This window comes from Saccopteryx leptura, chromosome 10, assembly GCF_036850995.1.
Source record: "Saccopteryx leptura isolate mSacLep1 chromosome 10, mSacLep1_pri_phased_curated, whole genome shotgun sequence".
NCBI lineage: Eukaryota > Metazoa > Chordata > Mammalia > Chiroptera > Emballonuridae > Saccopteryx > Saccopteryx leptura.
Genome location: NC_089512.1, coordinates 3,140,002 through 3,159,287, shown reverse-complemented (window position 1 = coordinate 3,159,287; position 19,286 = coordinate 3,140,002). Strand labels below are relative to the sequence as shown.

At 54.1% G+C, this 19,286-nt stretch overlaps 1 protein-coding gene across 5 annotated transcripts in view; it reads right to left on the bottom strand.

Moving 5' to 3' along the window:
* LOC136382110 (contactin-4) overlaps nucleotides 1–19,286 on the bottom strand; it is an 813,951-nt gene that overhangs the window by 198,301 nt on the left and 596,364 nt on the right. For all 5 annotated transcript variants that reach the window (XM_066351018.1, XM_066351022.1, XM_066351020.1 and 2 more), the window contains one exon: nucleotides 5,544–5,741. In XM_066351018.1, coding sequence (XP_066207115.1) covers nucleotides 5,544–5,741 — 198 coding nt within the window. The remainder of the gene's footprint in view (nucleotides 1–5,543; nucleotides 5,742–19,286) is intronic.

The following is a 19,286-nucleotide window of genomic DNA, read 5'->3' as shown; positions in this document are numbered from 1 at the left end:
GGCATGCCCACCAGGGGGCGATGCTCTGCCCATCTGGGGTGTTGCTTCATTGCAACTGGAGCCATTCTAGCGCCTGAGGCAGAGGCCACAGAGCCATCCTCAGTGCCCGGGCCAACTTTGCTCCACTGGAGCCTTGGCTGCAGGAGGGGAAGAGAGAGAGAGGAAGGAGAGGGGGAGGGGTGGAGAAGCAGATGGGCGCTTCTCCTGTGTGCTCCCGCTGGAAATCAAACCCGGGACTTCCACACGCTGGGCTGACGCTCTACCACTGAACCAACCAGCCAGGGCCTAGGTTGCCTATTTTAATAGCTAAGAAAACTGAGGACCAAAGAAGTGATGTGGTTTGTGTTTGTAGTTGGTCTGGACAAACCCCCAAATTCCCATGACTTTTTTTTCTTTTCCTTTTGTTTCCTTTCGATCCTTTCTCTTCCTGTCTCTTCCCTTCCCTTCTTTTCTTTCATAAGAGGAAGGGAGATAGTAAAGCAGACTCCTGCATGCACCCAGACTTGGGTCCACCTGGCAATCCCTGTCTGGGGCCGATGCTTGAGTATCGAGCTATTTCTAGTGCCTAAGGCTGATGTGCTCCAACCGAGCTATCCTCATTGCCTGGGGTCATGATGGAACCAATCAAGCTGCTGCCTGTAGGAGGGAAAGAAGGAGAGAAGGAGCGGAGGGTAGGAGGGATCCATGACTTCTTGACTTGTAGTCCTGCCCTGCACTTAGGTGAGGCCACAGCAAATAAGTCAGGCTGGTGGGCACAAACCAGGGATGCTGTCACCGCACGTTCAGCACGTGACCTTCTGTCCCCTTCCCCCACACCGTCACCCTCTAGCTGCAGGGAGCTGGGGTTCTCTGTCTGGTCCTCCAGGTTACAAAGCTGGACCTCAGGTGTGAGGACGAAATGCTTCGAGGCTGACCTTGACCGGCATTCTCACGGCTCGATAAAAGAAGGCTGGGGGAAGAGGTGAGGACGTGGAAACATCCGGTCTGTGGTCCTGGTTGTATCAGAGGACACACGTTTTAAACGAGTCAAAGTTATATCGAAGTATAACAGACATTCAGAAAAAGGAAGCTTACATTTTTCACTTCCCAGGACTACCTGGTGTGTATACAGACACAGTGTACATGTGCAACAAAGTATATAAATACGGGAACGGGGGGGAGAGAAAGACAGAGAGAGAACAGAAGGAGAGAGAGAGGCAGAGAGACAGCCGGATCGGCAGGAAGAGAGAGAGGAACTGGCACTCGAAGACAAGCAGAGCCCTTGTGCCTGTCCCCTAGTGTCCCTTCTGTTTAGAGTTCCCATCGGGGTGGCTGGTCAAGACCAACACCCCGGGTGCCGAGCACGAACCGTCCGGCAGACCCTACTTGCACGCTGCTCCGTACTTGCCTCGGTTCCTAGAAGCACTGACCAGTCCTCGGCCAGCCTCAGGCTTTAAAAGTGAGAACATGGGTAAAGGCCAAACCATACCTTTCTTGCTCCACCAGTACCTGTGTGCCCGTGAGGTCCACAGACACTCTCACGGGCATGACCTCTGGTCCCCCCTGGGGACGCAGGCAGGAGTGGAACTGGGAGAGGGCCCGGGCGCGCCAAGGTCACGCAGCCCTGGGGCGTGCTGGTGGCAGGGACCACACAGGCTCCCTGGGACCGACAGGGGCCGCATCACCCTTGATCTGTCTCAGGCCCTGAGCCAACGTTCGCGCTGGACTTTCTACGACTCGCTGTAACCTTCTGGGCTGGAAACAACGGCTCACAGACCAGCACCGCTTAGCTGGACCTCAGGAAATAACCTGCAGTCTGAGGACGTCTTGTCCTCCAGGGTCCGGCTGACCGCACGTAGCGAGGGGCGTGAGCGGCCGTGGCAGGTGGCTCCGGGCGGGCAGTAAACTCCTCTGCTCAGTCACATGTTGGAGGCATCTGAGTGAGCGTCCAGGATCTCGGTGACCACGTGCATCCTTCGCTCACCTTGCACTAATCCATCGAGCGCAGAGTCCCCGAGTCCCGGAAACCATGTGAGGGCAGCGACGCCGGCTTCGCTCTCCCGGAGTCCATGCGAACAAGATCATCTGTATTTTGCAGCCTCTTCTTGATTTATTCTTCCCCTTTCTCTTACTCCAGACGAGAGCTAATGAAAGTACCTATTTTGTGCTGAGTGGTGGGGTTCGAGCACCCACCGTAGGCGCTCCTGCCAGAGCAGGAAAGACACACAGTGAGATTTCTCTGTGCAACTCCCGTGGAAATTAAGCACGAACGGGCATGAATTGCTCAAGAATGGGATCCTCAGTCAACTCATTTTTGGATAGAACGTTCCAACGACGAGCATTCATCATCTCCCGGCAGGTGTAAGAGAAATGCGGACAAATCTAAGAGCTGAGGCACCGGATGGCGCTGGGGTCCCGTGGTGCCATGGTCCCGAGGTCTCTCCTTCCTGCCTCTGAAGCGGCAGCCCCATGACGTGTCTCCTCGGCTGCGTTTGGGTGCGTCCGCATCAGCGTGTCACTGAGTTTCTTACGATGAGTCGTCCAACAGAGCCACGGCACGGGGCAGACCCTGTGGCATCCATGCCCTGTGGGCAGAGGCCCGAGAGGCTGCCTTTGTAAATCAATTCTGTACAGAATACCCCTGCAGCACGTGTCTGTGAAAAACCCCTTCATCCTTAGATCTGGGGAGGCCGGAGTGACAGTCAGGGACAGAACTGGTCCCTGGCCGGCCTCACTCTGCAAACGGATGCGTTTCCACGTTTGTTTGACAGGATTCTGCTTCACTCCATGTGTTCATTTGCCACGTGGCCAGCGCTGGATGGAAACTGCTCTGTCCTGGACCACGGAGCAGGTCGTGTGGGTCCTGGGTCACGGCGTCAGGGGCGTGGGTCCTGGGTCATGGGGTCAGGGGCGTGGGCAGGGCAGGCTGACATGGAATGCACACACAGCAGAAGGACCCTCTGCTGGAGAGAGTCCAGCCCCCACCACCCAGAGATCCCTTTCTGTCGCCACGGGAGAAGCCATGCATCCGGCTCCACAAATAACGGCTGAAATAATATTCCTGATTTCCGCTTACGGCCTATTTAGTAAAACCAGGTCAGCACAGGGGCTCCCGTAAGCCCAGCTGCTGCCCCAGGAACCTGAGTCACCCCGATCCCCACCTCGTTGTGTCCCACGCCCGGTATGTCTGGGTCCCGCAGCCTGGCCTGCAAACCATCCTCTGCTCCATGCGCTTCTCGCCTCCTCCTTCAAGCTCCTCTCCCAACTGAGTCACCACAACCGTCTTCCGGATGGACCAGCGTCCATGCACACTATTTAAAGGTCAGCTTCCCACGGAGCCAAGATTTCTTTTTAAAAACACACACCTCACTCTCTTGCATGAAATCCCCGGAGGGCCCCACATGGCAGTTGAAGTAACACCCAGTCTTCTCCCCACGGCCTCGTGAGCTGACCCGATTCCCTCCCAGCCTCCACGCAGACCGCCGTCCGCCCCGCCCTGCTCACTGCGCTCCGACCACGCTCACGGTCTCCGTGCTCCCTGGACTAGCCGGCCGTTCATTCAGACCTCAGGGCCTTTGCATGTGATGTGAACGCACTTCAACGCTCCTCCCTCTGAGGCTCTCGGGTGACTTCCTATCACGTGGGACTCGGTAGATGTCACCTCCTAGGAGGCTCTTCCTGACAGCCCACCGCATGGAGCTCCAGGGCTCCCGTCCGGGCCTGTTTATTCCTCGCTAAAACAACCAGGACCTTGCTTCTACCTCTCTTTCTTTGTTTTCACCAGTATGCCCCGGAAAAATATGTAAGTGCCATGAGAGGGGCCTTCCTGTTCTCACACGCTGGCTCCCGGGGGGGGAAGGTCACAGGGCAGGCGTCACGTAAGCACCTGTTACCTGCACGGCTAAAGGAGCGAAAGACGGGAATCGACATTATCTGCTCAAAACTGTAACAGAAGGCGGATGCTGTTGAGGTGCCGGGGCCCCTCTGCTGACGTAGCTGGTCTGCAGACCCCCAGGGCTGGGGTGCAGGGTCACAGCCACACTGGGCAGAGACACCGGGCTCCAGGTGTGAACTGCCAAGTTTGTGTTGCATAAACCCAGGTCGGCGGCGGCATTGTGAAACACGGGGGTGGGGAGTTCCTGCACTGGGCTCTGGGGTCTGTAAGGCCAGGTGCTGGGTGTGGACCTTAGAGCCATTATTTATTTTTTTCACTAGCTACGTGGGTTTGGGGTTTGTTATTTACCCTGCGGTCCAGTTCATGCTTCTGTAAAAGATAACAGAGGCTATTCCATCAAGACAACGGCTGGATGTTTGAGTGAGATCATCCAGGGGAAATCCTGACCCCTCAGCGACCCGTGAGGAGCGCGAACGAACCAGGCGCTTGGTACCAGGGTTCTGGGCTGGCGGCTCGCTCACCCGGACGCGGGGTCCGGCACTTCCTGTTCACCACGAGGGAAGGCTGGAGTGTGAGGCCGACGTCAAGGAGACAGAAAAGGAAGAGAGGCTTCCAGGTGGGGACGGCCCCTGCTTATGTCACTGCCTCCGCCCGGATGGAAGAGCTGAACGCGGTCTGTGCTGCTCGACGATCACCCTGGGCATCTCCTACGTACCAGAGACGGTGCCCGGGGCCGGAGATACAGGAGGAGTGACCAGCACGGCGGGCGTGCGCTTTCAGAAAAGCAAGTGTGTCGCTGGGGAGACGGTGACACGCACCAGTCACAGTGACAGGGGTTGAAGTGTTCTCGGGGCGCAGGGCTAGGCTACTCTGGAGTTGACAGAGAAGGCGCCCAGCCGAGTTGGGGGAGGGGGTCAGACGGAGAAGTCTTCCTGGAGGAAGAATCCGGAAGGACCAGTGCGAGTGAGTCAGGGGACGGAGGGGAGGAAGCGTGTTCCAGGAAGAGGGAACAGAAGACGTCCAAAGACTCAGGGTGGGGACGGGGCCACGGGAGCTGGACAGGCCATCGGGTAAGACTGTCTTTAAAGAGCGCGTGACGAGTCACCACCCCCTCCTGCCATCTCATCTAAGGAACGGGGTGTGATTCACCGATTTCTGGTGATTCTCTCCCAAAAGTGCAGGGAATAAAATAATCCGTCCGCAGTTAGCCTGGATCGCCCCGCGTCGCGCCGTGGTGGGGTCCTGTTTCCAGGGTCATAGGTCTGGTCAGGTCACGGCTCGGGTCACTACGCCCTTCTTCCTGGACACGGGATACTCAATGACAGAGATGATTCCTGAGCCCTGAGCATCCAAGCTCCTGCAGTCTGCCTCGCACCGCACGGCACACACGTTCAGTGGGAAAGAAAGGAGACGTAGCTTCCTTTGTTATTTCTAGTCACCCAAAGGCATGTCCCCTTCCTGGTGAGATGGAAGCCACCAGGGTTTTCTAATTAATTTTCCAAAACAGAGTCGGGGGTTTATTTCTTCCCCCTGCGGAGGAGACACGGACACCAAAACCCGAAAGCATGGATCTATTTTACAGTCCCGTTCTGCGTGTCACCATGGCCAGGTCCCACGCTCACCCGGGGGTCGGCAAGAGCGCGCTCACAACACCCCTCGGGACACTCACCGTCGTTTCTCAGGATGAGGGGCGTGGGCGGCCCCAGGACCCGGTGGTTCGTCACCGTGTTCGTCACCACGCAGGTGTAGTTCCCCACGTCCGACTTCTCCACCTTGGCGATGTACAGGTTCCCCGTCTCCTGGGACACGAAGCGGCGGTTGTCCTGGGAGGAGGGGTACTCGTTGAAGATCCAGGCGTAGCTCAGCTCTGAAAGCAGAAAAGGGACCGTCGTTACACAGGGCGCGCCGAGCGCCGAGGGCGTCAGGGGCGAAGCAGTTGAGGGAGCTGTTCCTGCCGTCGCCCAAGGACGTTTTTGTTTTTTTTTCTTTCAGTCTGCTGAAGATACGCAGAAAGTAACCACAGTCCCCTAAAACATTTTACCCGTCTTCCTGCCTCGGTGGTCACATTTTAATTCCAGGGTACACTGACAGTCTCTTCAGAGACGTCCGATGTCTATACGCCAAGAGAATGAGCGTGTCGAGTTTGTAAGCACGTGCCTAACACCATGCAATCCTTACTGCGCTAATACTCAGCCACCCACCCAGGGAGTCTGTCATTGTGAGCCAGCAAGGCGGGGTCCCCCGGACACTGGGCAGCTCACCGTCCTCATGTCCGAGGTGACAGCCATCACAGAGTGTGTGGAATACTCAGCGACCCACCCAGACAGTCTGTCATCGTGAGCCAGCAGGGCGGGGTCCCCCGGACACTGGGCAGCTCACCATCCTCATGTCCGAGGTGACAGCCATCACAGAGTGTATGGAATACTCAGCCACCCATCCAGGGAGTCTGTCATCGTGAGCCAGCAGGGCGGGGTCCCCCGGACACTGGGCAGCTCACCGTCCTCATGTCCGAGGTGACAGCCATCACAGAGTGTGTGTAATACTCAGCCACCCACCCAGGGAGTCTGTCATCGTGAGCCAGCAGGGCGGAGTCCCCCGGACACTGGGCAGCTCACCGTCCTCATGTCCGAGGTGACAGCCATCACGGAGTGTGTGGAATACTCAGTGACCCACCCAGACAGTCTGTCATCGTGAGACAGCAGGGCGGGGTCCCCCGGACACTGGGCAGCTCACTCCCTCATGTCCGAGGTGACAGTCATCACGGAGTGTGTGGCAGAATACTCAGCCACCCACCCAGACAGTCTGTCATCGTGAGCCAGCAGGGCGGGACCCCCGGACACTGGGCAGCTCACCGTCCTCATGTCCGAGGTGACAACCATCACAGAGTGTGTGTAATACTCAGCCACCCATCCAGGGAGTCTGTCATCATGAGCCAGCAGGGCGGGACCCCCGGACACTGGGCAGCTCACTCCCTCATGTCCAAGGTGACAGCCATCACAGAGTGTGTGGAATACTCAGCCACCCATCCAGGGAGTCTGTCATCATGAGACAGCAGGGCGGGGTCCCCCGGACACTGGGCAGCTCACCGTCCTCATGTCCGAGGTGACAGCCATCACAGAGTGTGTGGAATACTCAGCGACCCACCCAGGGAGTCTGTCATTGTGAGCCAGCAAGGCGGGACACCCCCCGGACACTGGGCAGCTCACCGTCCTCATGTCCGAGGTGAAAACCATCATAGCACGTCAGGGCGCATGCCACACACTTGCATAACAGGTGGCGGTTTCCCACGCAGCTTATACGCGTTACAGTTTTCTATTAACCGAGAACCGTGGCACGCAGACAGCAGGTAGCTGAGGCAAGCCCTCAGTCCCGCCCAGAGGGAGAGGAACTCCCGCCTGTCTGTCCATCTGCTCTCCCGCTTGCTCCCGTGCCCCCACCTCCTGTCTTCTTTCCTGTACGTCTGAACCCTCATTTTAGGGAGATGCTGGTTTAACGCCGCAGCAAATACACGCACAACACACGTAGACGGGCTGACTGGTGGGACAGTGGGTGGGTGGGTCCCCTACGTGGAAATCTGTATTTTAAAAAAACATTAGCTGAAAAACTATCCTATCCACCAGAGAGGGAATAAAAGTAAGAATTGAAAAGCGACCTTTTCACAGATCTTGTCCAGCCCGGCACGCTGGTGGGACGAGTGTAACAGGCGGTCACCCCTGAAAACGCACTTTGGAAGCTCTAGCTTTTGGACGAACGAGGGGAGGGTTCTGTGAGCGAGCGCGTGAGCCCAGGTGGCTGTCTGTCCCGGAGAAGACCGTCAGAGACAGCGAAGTTCAACGCCTGCCCGCCGCAGACCACTGCGCGCCCAGGACATCGACCTCCTCAGCTCTGCCCGAAGCGGGAGTGCTGATTCACCAACACGTCCGTTTTCAGAAGTTATTCTGGTGGGGGCGGGGGAGGGGAGACTACAGGCACAGGGCCGTCCGGTTCCAGCACTGGCCAGCGGGCGGAGTCTTTATCCGTTCCCTTCAGTTCCCTTCAGTAAGATCCCGAACCACCGTCGAGGGGCAGGGAGTGTCCTTGGAAAACGGCAGAAGGGTCACTCCAGATTTGTACACAGGACACGAATTGCTCTGAAAGGCATTTATTGCCCTCAGACGCTTCGGTGAGGCCCGGCTGGAGCTGACCTGGTACAGGAATGTGACAGAGGAGGCGTCCTGCCTTCCTAATCCGCTGTTTACACACAGAAAAGGGTGAGGCAAGGGGCGGCGCGCATTGTCAGGGGGGTTACGCCACCTTCCGCTGCCTCGGCTGAGAGATACAATGATGCCGCTGCCTCAGCTGAGAGATACAATGATGCCGCTGCCTCGGCTGAGAGATACAATGATGCCGCTGCCTCGGCTGAGAGATACAATGATGCCGCTGCCTCGGCTGAGAGAGACAATGACGCCGCTGCCTCGGCTGAGAGATACAATGACGCCGCTGCCTCGGCTGAGAGATACAATGATGCCGCTGCCTCGGCTGAGAGAGACAGTGATGCCGCCGCCTCGGCTGAGAGATACAGTGATGCCGCCGCCTCAGCTGAGAGATACAGTGATGCCGCCGCCTCAGCTGAGAGATACAGTGATGCCGCCGCCTCAGCTGAGAGATACAGTGATGCCGCCGCCTCGGCTGAGAGATACAGTGACGCCGCTGCCTCGGCTGAGAGATACAATGACGCCGCTGCCTCGGCTGAGAGATACAATGACGCCGCTGCCTCGGCTGAGAGATACAATGACGCCGCTGCCTCGGCTGAGAGATACAATGACGCCGCTGCCTCGGCTGAGAGATACAATGACGCCGCTGCCTCGGCTGAGAGATACAATGACGCCGCTGCCTCAGCTGAGAGATACAATGATGCCGCTGCCTCAGCTGAGAGATACAATGACGCCGCTGCCTCAGCTGAGAGATACAATGATGCCGCTGCCTCAGCTGAGAGATACAATGATGCCGGCCTGAGACTAGCCGACCCTTTCATGTACGCATGTGCATACAATGCTAAGGAGCCTGATGATGTTGAGAGGACCCTGCGTGTAAATAAGGGAGCGCTTCCCAGCCAGCCGGTGACTTTCTCCAGGAACGAAAGTCTGGGGGAAGGAAGCTCCCTGGCAGAGGTGGGGCAGAAGTGCCAGTGTGACCGGGGTGGCGGGGGGTTGGGGGGCAAGGTGGGGGGGGAGGGTGTGTGTGTGGGGGGGTGCCAGTTTTCCCATAAAAACTGGAGATGTTTATCAAACGGCACAGCACGCCTCCCTGGAGCTGGTGAGTTTCCTTCTAGCAAACCAAGTCACCTCCGGGCACCTCGGTCCCCTCCTCTGCAGGGCGAGAACATGGCCTGTCCCCTCATTAGCAGCCAGAGAGCTCTCAGAACCCGTCAGCATCTCCGGAGTCCCGGGTAGGAGTCAGGACCTAGTCATTCACCAGCGCAGCGTTCAACCACCCACGCTTCTCCGGGGAACCGAGGCTGTGAAACTCTTATTTATTTGTTCCTGAAGACAGCTTTCAAAAGAGTTGCTAGTGGCTACCTTGTGGGAGAAGGCTGCAATAGAAACTGGAAAGTTGTACGGACCACAGAGATCAGAAAAAAAAATACACCTGCTTTGTTATTTTTCTAATTGAAATAAATAATAAATAATGATGAAAAAAAGACCAGAAGACCAAGATTCAAATCTGTGTTACAGGAGGAAAGCCCGTTTAGCACGCACTTTCAGCTATTAAATCCACGGAATGGGAATAATAACAGGTGTGACGCAGGTGTGCGGAGGTGGAGTGTGTAAATATCTGAATCATAAACACAACTGAATCATGAAAAGTGAATCATTTTAATCTAAAAAAAAACCCCACATTCAATTAACATGCTGTTTAGCCTATTTAAAAATAAACTAATCCTTGTGGTTGCACAGCTTCTGTGACATAGCTCAGTGGTCCCCAACCCCCGGGCCACAGACCGGTACCGGTCCGTGGGCCATTTGGTACCGGTCCGCAGAGAAAGAATAAATAACTTACATTATTTCTGTTTTATTTATATTTAAGTCTGAACGATGTTTTATTTTTAAAAAATGACCAGATTCCTTCTGTTACATCCATCTAAGACTCACTCTTGACGCTTGTCTTGGTCACGTGATACATTTATTTGTCCCACCCTAAAGACCGGTCCATGAAAATATTTTCTGACATTAAACCGGTCCGTGGCCCAAAAAAGATTGGGGACCACTGACTTAGGTGACTCAGCCCTCATGTGGTAGATGGAAATAACCTTGAGACTCACGGTGCAACGTTTGCTAAACTCTGGTCTTCGCAATATTTATTTCCTGTTAATCAAAGTTCTCTCCTTACCCCCCTGCAACCTAACCAATTTAAAATGGTTACACAACCAAATAATTTTGAGAGGCACTAGATGAAGGGAAGTTTATCAGATTGTTGAAATCTCTTCTTTCAAAACTTGCAGGAGATTTCTGAAATCATGGCAATGATCTTGAGATTTCTCAGAGCGTGTTGGAGCACGCTCTACAATCCCCACCTCTCTCCCAACCCTCTTTAAATATACCTAACTTTTCTAAACATTTATTCATAGCTCACAGAACCTAGGGCAGGAAACCCAGAGAAAATAATGCCATGACTTTCAAGAAAGAGTGGAGTACAGCATAAAGACTACGAACTCTTATCACTTTGGTTTTGGAAAGATCATTATGTAACAAGAAGCATGAGAAAACCACAAAATGTTACGCTGATGTTGTAGTAAGTTTCCCAAGTTGTAACAAAAATTGAACACTGTAACCCGGTCCTATGCTGCAGATAAAGGACAGTAGCTGCTGCTAAGAAGAGGCTCCCATGGAGTCTGCCAAGGACAGAAGCTAACAGCAGTTGAACATGTGACCTTCGCTCAGTTGAACTGTGACCTTGATTGCCAAGGTTAACCAAAACACCTTGGCAGGTGCACCGGCGAGATCATATTGAGCTAAGTGCTGAGCCCCTGTAGGGGGAAAGAAGGCTATAAAAATATATATATATAGCCCTGGCTGGTTGGCTCAGCGGTAGAGCGTCGGCCTGGCGTGTGGGGGACCTGGGTTCGATTCCCGGCCAGGGCACATAGGAGAAGCGCCCATTTGCTTCTCCACCCCCGCCCCCTCCTTCCTCTCTGTCTCTCTCTTCCCTTCCCGCAGCCAAGGCTCCATTGGAGCAAAGATGGCCCGGGCGCTGGGGATGGCTCCTTGGCCTCTGCCCCAGGCGCTAGAGTGGCTCTGGTCCCGGCAGAGCGACGTCCCGGAGGGGCAGAGCATCGCCCCCTGGTGGGCAGAGCGTCGCCCCTGGTGGGCATGCCGGGTGGATCCCGGTCGGGCGCATGCGGGAGTCTGTCTGACTGTCTCTCCCCGTTTCCAGCTTCAGAAAAATACAAATATATATATATGTATATATATGTATATACACATATATATATTAATTTATTTTTCTTGACAGTAAACATCACTACCTAAATTGTCCTTTTTTTAAAAATTTTATTTCTCCATCCCAATGAGGGAGGAGCATTCAGAAATATAATGAGATGATAATGCAGACATCAAAGCAGGCGGAACATGTAGGAAAATGTGCCCAGTGAATCACTGTCCTGTTTCTTCATTTTAAAGTACGGGAGGAGAACAGAGCTGGAGGCATTACAACCCCCAATTTCAAACTTTATTACAAAGCTGTGCTAATTAAAACAGTATCGTACTCGTATAAAAACAGACACACAGCTCAATGGAGCACAACGGAGAGCCCAGAAATGAACCCACACACATATGGTCAATTAATGTATAAAAAAAAAGGGGGCCAAAAGCAAAAATTAAACAGATGGGACCACACAAAAACCAAGACATTCTCCACAGCAAAGGAAAAATATCAACACCATGAAAAGGCAGTCTACTGAATGGGACGAGATATTTACAAATCACGGAGCAGACGGGGATTCATATCCAAAATGGATAAAGAACTCAGGACAAAACCCAATAGCCAAGAAAGGAAGTCATTAAAAAGCGGGCAAAAAGCTCTGAACAGACATTTTTCCCGAACAGAAATACAAATGGCCAACAGGCCCATGAACAGGGACTCCACATCACTAATTATCAGGAGAAAAGCAAATCCAAACCACGATGAGATATCACCTCACACCTGTCTGAACGGTTATCCTCAGACAGGCAAGACACTACAAGTTTTGGTGAGGATGTGGAGTTCTGTTGTGTGTTTTGTTGGTAGGACTGTTAACTGGTGCAGCCACATGCAGAACAGTATGGAGATTCCCCAAAGAAAAACGAAGAAATAGCACTACCATATGATCTAACAATCCCATCTGTGGGTACGGATCCGAAGGAAACCGGAACAGGAATTCAGAAAGACACATGTACCTCCTGTGCTCACTGCAGCATCATTTACTCTAGCCGAGACGGAAACCATGTGGGTGCCTATCCATCGATAGGCAAACAGATAAAGAAATGATAGTATTTATATGCAATGGAATACTATTAGTAAGAAGAAAGAACGAAATCTTGCCATCTGCAACAGGCTGGATGGACTTGGAGGGCCGGAGGCTTAAGTGGAATAAATCAAAGACAAACACGGTCTGTCTCTCTCATACGTGGAATCTAAGAACCGATCAATCAGGCAAGCTCGTAGGTGTGGAGCATGGGATGGTGGCTGCTCAGGGTGGGTGGGGGAAATGGCTGAAGGGGCTCAAAAGGTAAAATAAAATAAAATAAAAAAGGTTTTTAAACCCATCAACACAAAATTTCCTAGTCTTTCCATCACGCCCACAGAACGATAGCCACACCCTGGTACACTTCTCCGGTTCTAGCCCACACGCCTGTAGCTCTTTGTCAGTTGAACCACCACAGAAATGCCATTAAGAAAAATCAAACAACAAACAAAACAATTCTGAGGTCTAAACTGGGTACATACAGGTGGATAGTCAAAGCCGGCCAGGCAGACTGGACGCTCCCTAGACCAGTGGCCCCAACCCCCGGGCTGTGGACCGGTACCGGTCCGTGGGCCATTTGGTACTGGTCCGCAGAGAAAGAATAAATAATTTACATTATTTCCGTTTTATTTATATTTAAGTCTGAACGATGTTTTATTTTTTTTTTTTAATTTTATTTATTTGTTTTTTTTTTGTATTTTTCTGAAGCTGGAAACGGGGAGAGACAGTCAGACAGACTCCCGCATGCGCCAGACCGGGATCCACCTGGCATGCCCACCAGGAGCGAAGCTCTGCCCACCAGGGGGCGATGCTTTGCCCCTCCGGGGTGTCCCTCTGCTGCGACCAGAGCCACTCTAGCGCCTGGGGCAGAAGCCAAGGAGCCATCCCCAGCGCCCGGGCCATCTTTGCTCCAATGGAGCCTTGGCTGCAGGAGGGGAAGAGAGAGACAGAGAGGAAGGAGGGGGAGTGGAGAAGCAAATGGGCGCCTCTCCTGTGTGCCCTGGCCGGGAATCGAACCCGGGCCCCCCACACGCCAGGCCGATGCTCTACTGCTGAGCCAACCGGCCAGGGCCCGATGTTCTATTTTTAAAAATGACCAGATTCCTTCTGTTCCATCTGTCTAAGACTCACTCTTGACGCTTTTCTCAGTCACGTGATACATTTATCCGTCCCACCCTAAAAGCCGGTCCGTGAAACTATTTTGTGACATTAAACCGGTCTGTGGCCCAAAAAAGGTTGGGGACCACTGCCCTAGACCCTGGAGCGACCCTGCCACCCGGGCTGGGCTCCCTCCGAGAAGCCCTAAGAGCCCTCCACGCCAGGGAGAAAGAGCTGGCACTGTGGTCTCAGTCCACAGACGACACAGTTTCCCCCTAAGAACCAAAGTCTACTGAGATCAGAGCAACACATGAAGGCAGTGGGTGAGGTGGTGGGCTCTCTGCATTCTGCAAACCGAAGCCCGGGAAACACAGCAGTTCATTCCCCGGGCGCCGCCTGTCCCTACGAACGGCAGCCGTGTCCCCCACGCCTCGCCGCTGCGGTTTCCTTGGGGGGCTCCACGCGGTATTTATCCTCACTCAGACTCCGACAGATTTCTTTTGGTACGTTTTCCCCCGCTAATGGCTCTGGAAGTGACAGGCCGTTCCTGTCCCGGTGGCGATGTGTGACACCGCGGAGTCAACGCACGCTCGGAATGCGCTGTTTAATAAACCGTGAGGCTTCGGATGCCCAGCTGGAGATTCAGGCGGAGATGTTTATAACGAGATATCTATAGCCGTTAGGGCAGAAGGACCGAGGGGTGGTTTTTCTCTGACTTGCAGCATCCAAATCCACAGGAAATTTAACTAGAGAAATGGCACTCGCTCAACTGGCTCCTGTTTTCCCCAGATCTTTGGGCCAACAGCAAAGGATGTTCGGTTATTGTTTTTAAAAAGAAGACACCGATCGAGCCATTTTCAAACTCAGGGATGTGTGGAGCCAATTCTCCCGACCACGGCCCTCTGGCCCGGTGCTCCTAATGTGTTCCGGTCACTGGTCACCGTTCAGTTTCTCTCTGGAGTTACACTGTGCTACCCTATTCTTAGAGCTCTCTATCCCAGGGGGCACCCAGAGACGTCAGTGTTCAGAGACGCCTGCCTGTCTTAATCCGCAAAGTTGTAGATCCGACAAGAACCTCCACCCACCGCTTCCGTCGCACAGATGAGGAATCGGAGGTCCAGAGAGGCGAACGGATCACGGTCACACCCCGAGGGCGGCGGCAGAGGTGGGGTGACCAGGCTGTCTCAGGACACCTGCTGTTTTTTTTATCATCTTTGCAAAAGTGACTGAGGAGAAATGAGGGGGTGACCAGGTGCAGCGTGGGTGAGATAACCTAAGGGGAGCGGATTCCCGTTCAAACCTGCAGCGACATCTGTCTCTACAGCGAAGCGCCCTGACCTGCCTCCCGCCTGCTCGCTGAGCTCGGTGACGCGCTGCACACGCTCCATGTCGCCCCGATGGGCCGGCGGGGGTGTGAGAAGCAAGGTGGTGAAGGTGGCATTTCCAAGTCGGGTGCACACCGCCCTTGAGCACTGAGCTTGGGAGCGGCTTCCAACCCCCACGTATGGGTCACTCCTGTTCTCTGGCCTCTATTTTCTTGGGTAAGTTGGGGTATAGATTTTCTTTTAAAAAAATGTATAGTGGGGCCCTGGCCGGTTGGCTCAGCGGTAGAGCGTCGGCCTGGTGTGTGGGGGACCCGGGTTCGATTCCCGGCCAGGGCACATAGGAGAAGCGCCCATTTGCTTCTCCACCCCACCCCCCTCCTTCCTCTCTGTCTCTCTCTTCCCCTCCCGCAGCCAAGGCTCCATTGGAGCAAAGATGGCCCGGGCGCTGGGGATGGCTCCTTGGCCTCTGCCCCAGGCGCTAGAGTGGCTCTGGTTGTGGCAGAGCGACGCCCCGGAGGGGCAGAGCATCGCCCCCTGGTGGGCAGAGCGTTGCCCCTGGTGGGCATGCCGGGTGGATCCTGGTCGGGCGCATGTGGGAGTCTGTCTGACTGTCTCTCCCTGTTTCCAGCTTCAGAAAAAATACAAAATAAATAAATAAATAAATAAAAATGTATAGTGGAAGTGAAGGAACTTAACCAGAAAGCAATTTTACACATTGTTTTTGATAAGCAGCCCAGGAAGAGTGTAGACGGGATAGACACGAAACACACACACAAGTGAAAGGCAAGCAGAAAGGGTTCCCAAACGTCGCGGGCCGTGGGCGGGCCCTGCTCACCCCCCGATTCGCTCCCCGCCTCCCGAGAGTGGAGGCCGAGTCTCCTTCGCCCTCAGAGACGCATCAGTGAAAGGGTCTGACCCTGCCTGGGCCCGGAGTCGGCGCACGCCACGCTCTCAGGGAGGAGGGCGTCGATTCTTAAACAGAAAAGCATCCTTCTGTTTTTTTTTTTTTTTTTAGCATGTCAGGCTCTCCAGGAGGCCGGTCGGCGCCGGCACCTAGAATGGGTTTCCCTCGCCCGCACGGTGTCCTCCACGGTCTCACACGCTTTATAAACACATCAGAAATCAAATAGACGTGTAGAGAGTGGAATGCATCTTGAAGCTCCGACAGAGTTCTCAGCCGTCCGTCCTCAGGGGGCCTCCGGGGGGCGCCGCCCCATGCCTACGGCCACACTCAGAGGCTGTCCAGCTGCTCTGGGCCCTGGCATCCCCAGGAGAGCCGCGGCCACGCAGAACACAGGGTCCTGCCCCCAGTCCCCGTCCAGGAGGGTGGGCGGGGGGCCGCAGGGGAGGGACCCTGCAGGAAGAGCTCCGAGGGTCACACCAACGCTCAGAGCCAAGGAGCCTGCTGCTTGCCAGGTTCCGGTCCCCGCCCGACCCGACTGGGCCAGGGCCGGTTACTCAGTGGGCGGTTTAGCTTGTGGCCCCTGCTTTGGGGTCCGGGAGTAAAGACCCAGACCAGGAACGGACCCTGGGTTGTGCCCTTTCGTGAGCATGAGGCTGGCACCGGGGACTTGGGACGCGCCAACCTGGGGACTTCGGGTGGAGGGGGCACTGGAGCCACGTGGCATGGACACGAGAGCTTTGTGTGATTGTGACAAGGGACGGCCCCGCCCGCTCCGTGTGGTCAGTCCTCCGAGGTCACGGCAGAGAGGCAGCGTCCGTGGACAGTGAGGGGCAGGGGAGGACACTGCTCCGGGGGGTGAAAAACCTCCCAGTTACCTGCTTGTTGGCATTTAAAGGAGTTAAAAGCCCTCTCCTATTTCGTGAAGGGCTTGAACACAACAGTCCAAGTCCATCTGCAAAGGATGAGCATCCTGCAGCCTCGATGCCCTGTGGTGGCGGAGTTGAAGACTCCAGACAAGGTGAAAGTGGCCGGGATGAACACCGCTCTTCCTGGGGGGCGGGGGGGGCTCAGAGGAAGTCAGGTCACAGCACTCCGGCCAATCAGTGTCCACGCCCACTTCACACGACGCCCCCTGCCAGGTCTCGATTCTCTTCACGAAGACAGAGGTCCCTCCATCAGGGAGGGGGGGACGGGTCTGTCTGATCAGCAGGCATGTCTGTCATCGTGGATTCGAATTCTACGAGTATGTTGGCTCCTGTGACGTTTCACCGTTCCTTGTCGTGGGTCCAAGAAGGTCCCGCTGTTCTGTCAACTCTAGGCTCACCGCCATGTCGGCACCGCCCACACAGCACTGCCAGGCTGGGACTTGTGAAGGGCAGCTCTGAGTCACGTCTCTGCCCACGCGAGTCCTCCCCGAGCCCGGTTTCCTCCCGGTCTGAGCAAAACGCACCCGTGTCCCTCCAGAGCAGAGCTCCAAGCCATCTCGTGTCGGCCTCCCACCTTCTCTCCATGCACGACCGTGTTCCCGCACAGCGTTCGCACGCCCGGCGGGCGGGGCAGGGCTCTCGGGAGGCCGAGGAGCGGCGATCTTGATGAATTTATCCCCTCGGGGACCGCCTGGCGAGGTGAAGGTCAGGCACCTGGGCGAGGCTGGGCCAGTGTCAGCAGAGAGCCCGGTTTCAATTCTTTGTGTGCGCATGTGTGTGTGATTTTCACTTCCCCCAAAACACCGCCGTGTTTCCAGAAAGGTCAATCGTGCAAAGTGATGTTGCATAAGTAACGTCGAAGAACAGTCCCCGACCCAAAAGAAAACAGAATCACGATGCACAGACGTCTGTGGGAAAACACGAAGAGGAGTGTTCACAGCAGAACGAGCCTGCCCGGAGAAATAGGAAACATCTCACAGAGACGGTGTCACTGGACACCCAGAGAAATGAGGAAGAACCAAACAAACCCGCAACTTCGTCAAAGGAAGGAAGTCAAGATCAGAGCGGAAATAAAGGGAACAGACACTGAGGAGACAAGAGACACTTTCACTGAAAGGAAGAGCTGGCTCTTTGAAGAGAGAAGGGAAACTGACCAACGGTTAGCCAGACTCACTAGGACCCCGTGCTCAAGACATGAAATCAGCGATGAAAGAGATGTTACAACCGAGAGAACAGAAACACAAATCATAAGGGGGGGTATTACAAACAATAGATGTCAACAAATTAGACAACCTGGAAGTGTGCAGTCTTCCAAGACTTAAACGTAAGAAGTAGAACGGATGAATAGATCAGTTACTAGAAAGGATATTAAATCATTCATCAGCAACCTCCCAGAAAACAAAAGTCCAGGAGCAGATGGCTTCACAGGTGAGTTCTACCAGACATTTAGAGATTTAGTACCCCTCGTGCTCCACCTCTTCCAGAAAGTTAAAGAGAAGGGAGTGCTTCCAAACTCATTCTACGAGCCCAGCATGACACTGACACCAAATCAGACAAAGATACCACATAAAATTACAGGCCAATGTTTGTGATACACACAGATGCAAAAATCCTCCACAAAATATTAGCAAACTAAGTTCAACAATACATTAAGCCTGACCAGGCAGTGGTGCAGTCGATAAGCTAGAGCATTGCCTTGGGATGCTGAGGACCCAGATTCAAAACCCCGAGATCACCAGCTTGAGCGTGGGGTCGCTGGCATGAGCGTGGATCATAGACATGACCCCCTAGCTGCTGGCTTGAAGCCCAACATCTCTGGCTTGAGCCCCAGGTCACTGGCTTGAGCCCCAGGTCACTGGCTTGAGCAAGGGGTCACTGGCTCAGCTGGAGCCCACCCCCCACCGGGTCAGGGTACATATGAGAAAGCAATAAATGAACAACTAAGGTGCCACAACAACAAATTGATGTTTCTCGTGTCTTTCCCTTCCTGTCTGTTCTGTCTGTCTGTCTGTCTCTCTTTCTCTCTCTCTCTCTCTCTCTCTCTCTCTAGCTAAAGAAAAAAGAAAGGAAAAAGAAAATAATACATTAAAAGAATTATTCACCGTGATTAAGTGGGATTTACTACAGGGATACAAAGATGATTTGACATCTGCAAACCTACTAACTTAATGCACTATATTAACAAAATGAAAAAATAAAAAATTACATGATCGCATCAGTAGATGCAGAAAAAGCATCAAATGTCAACACTTATTTATAATATATAAATAATAAACTGAGACTCATGACTTAGACAACAGCGAAGTGGGTCCCAGGGGGAAGGGAGCAGGGAAGAGGGGAGTAACGAGGGACAAACACAGGGTGACAGAAAAGGATATGACATTGTGGGACAGGCACACAGCGCAGTCGGTGGTTCAAATGCTACAGAGACGTTTTCCTGAAACCTATGTCCTCTTACTGATTGATGTCACCCCATTACATTTATTTATTTATTTCTTGTGACAGAGACAGAGAGAGGGACAGACAGGGACAGACAGACAGGAAGGGAGAGAGATGAGAAGCATCAGTTCTTTGCTGCAGCACCTTCGTTGTTCATTGATTGCATTCTCATATGTGCCTTGACCCAGGGGGAGGGGCTACAGTAGAGCGAGTGACCCCCTTGCTCAAGCCGACAATC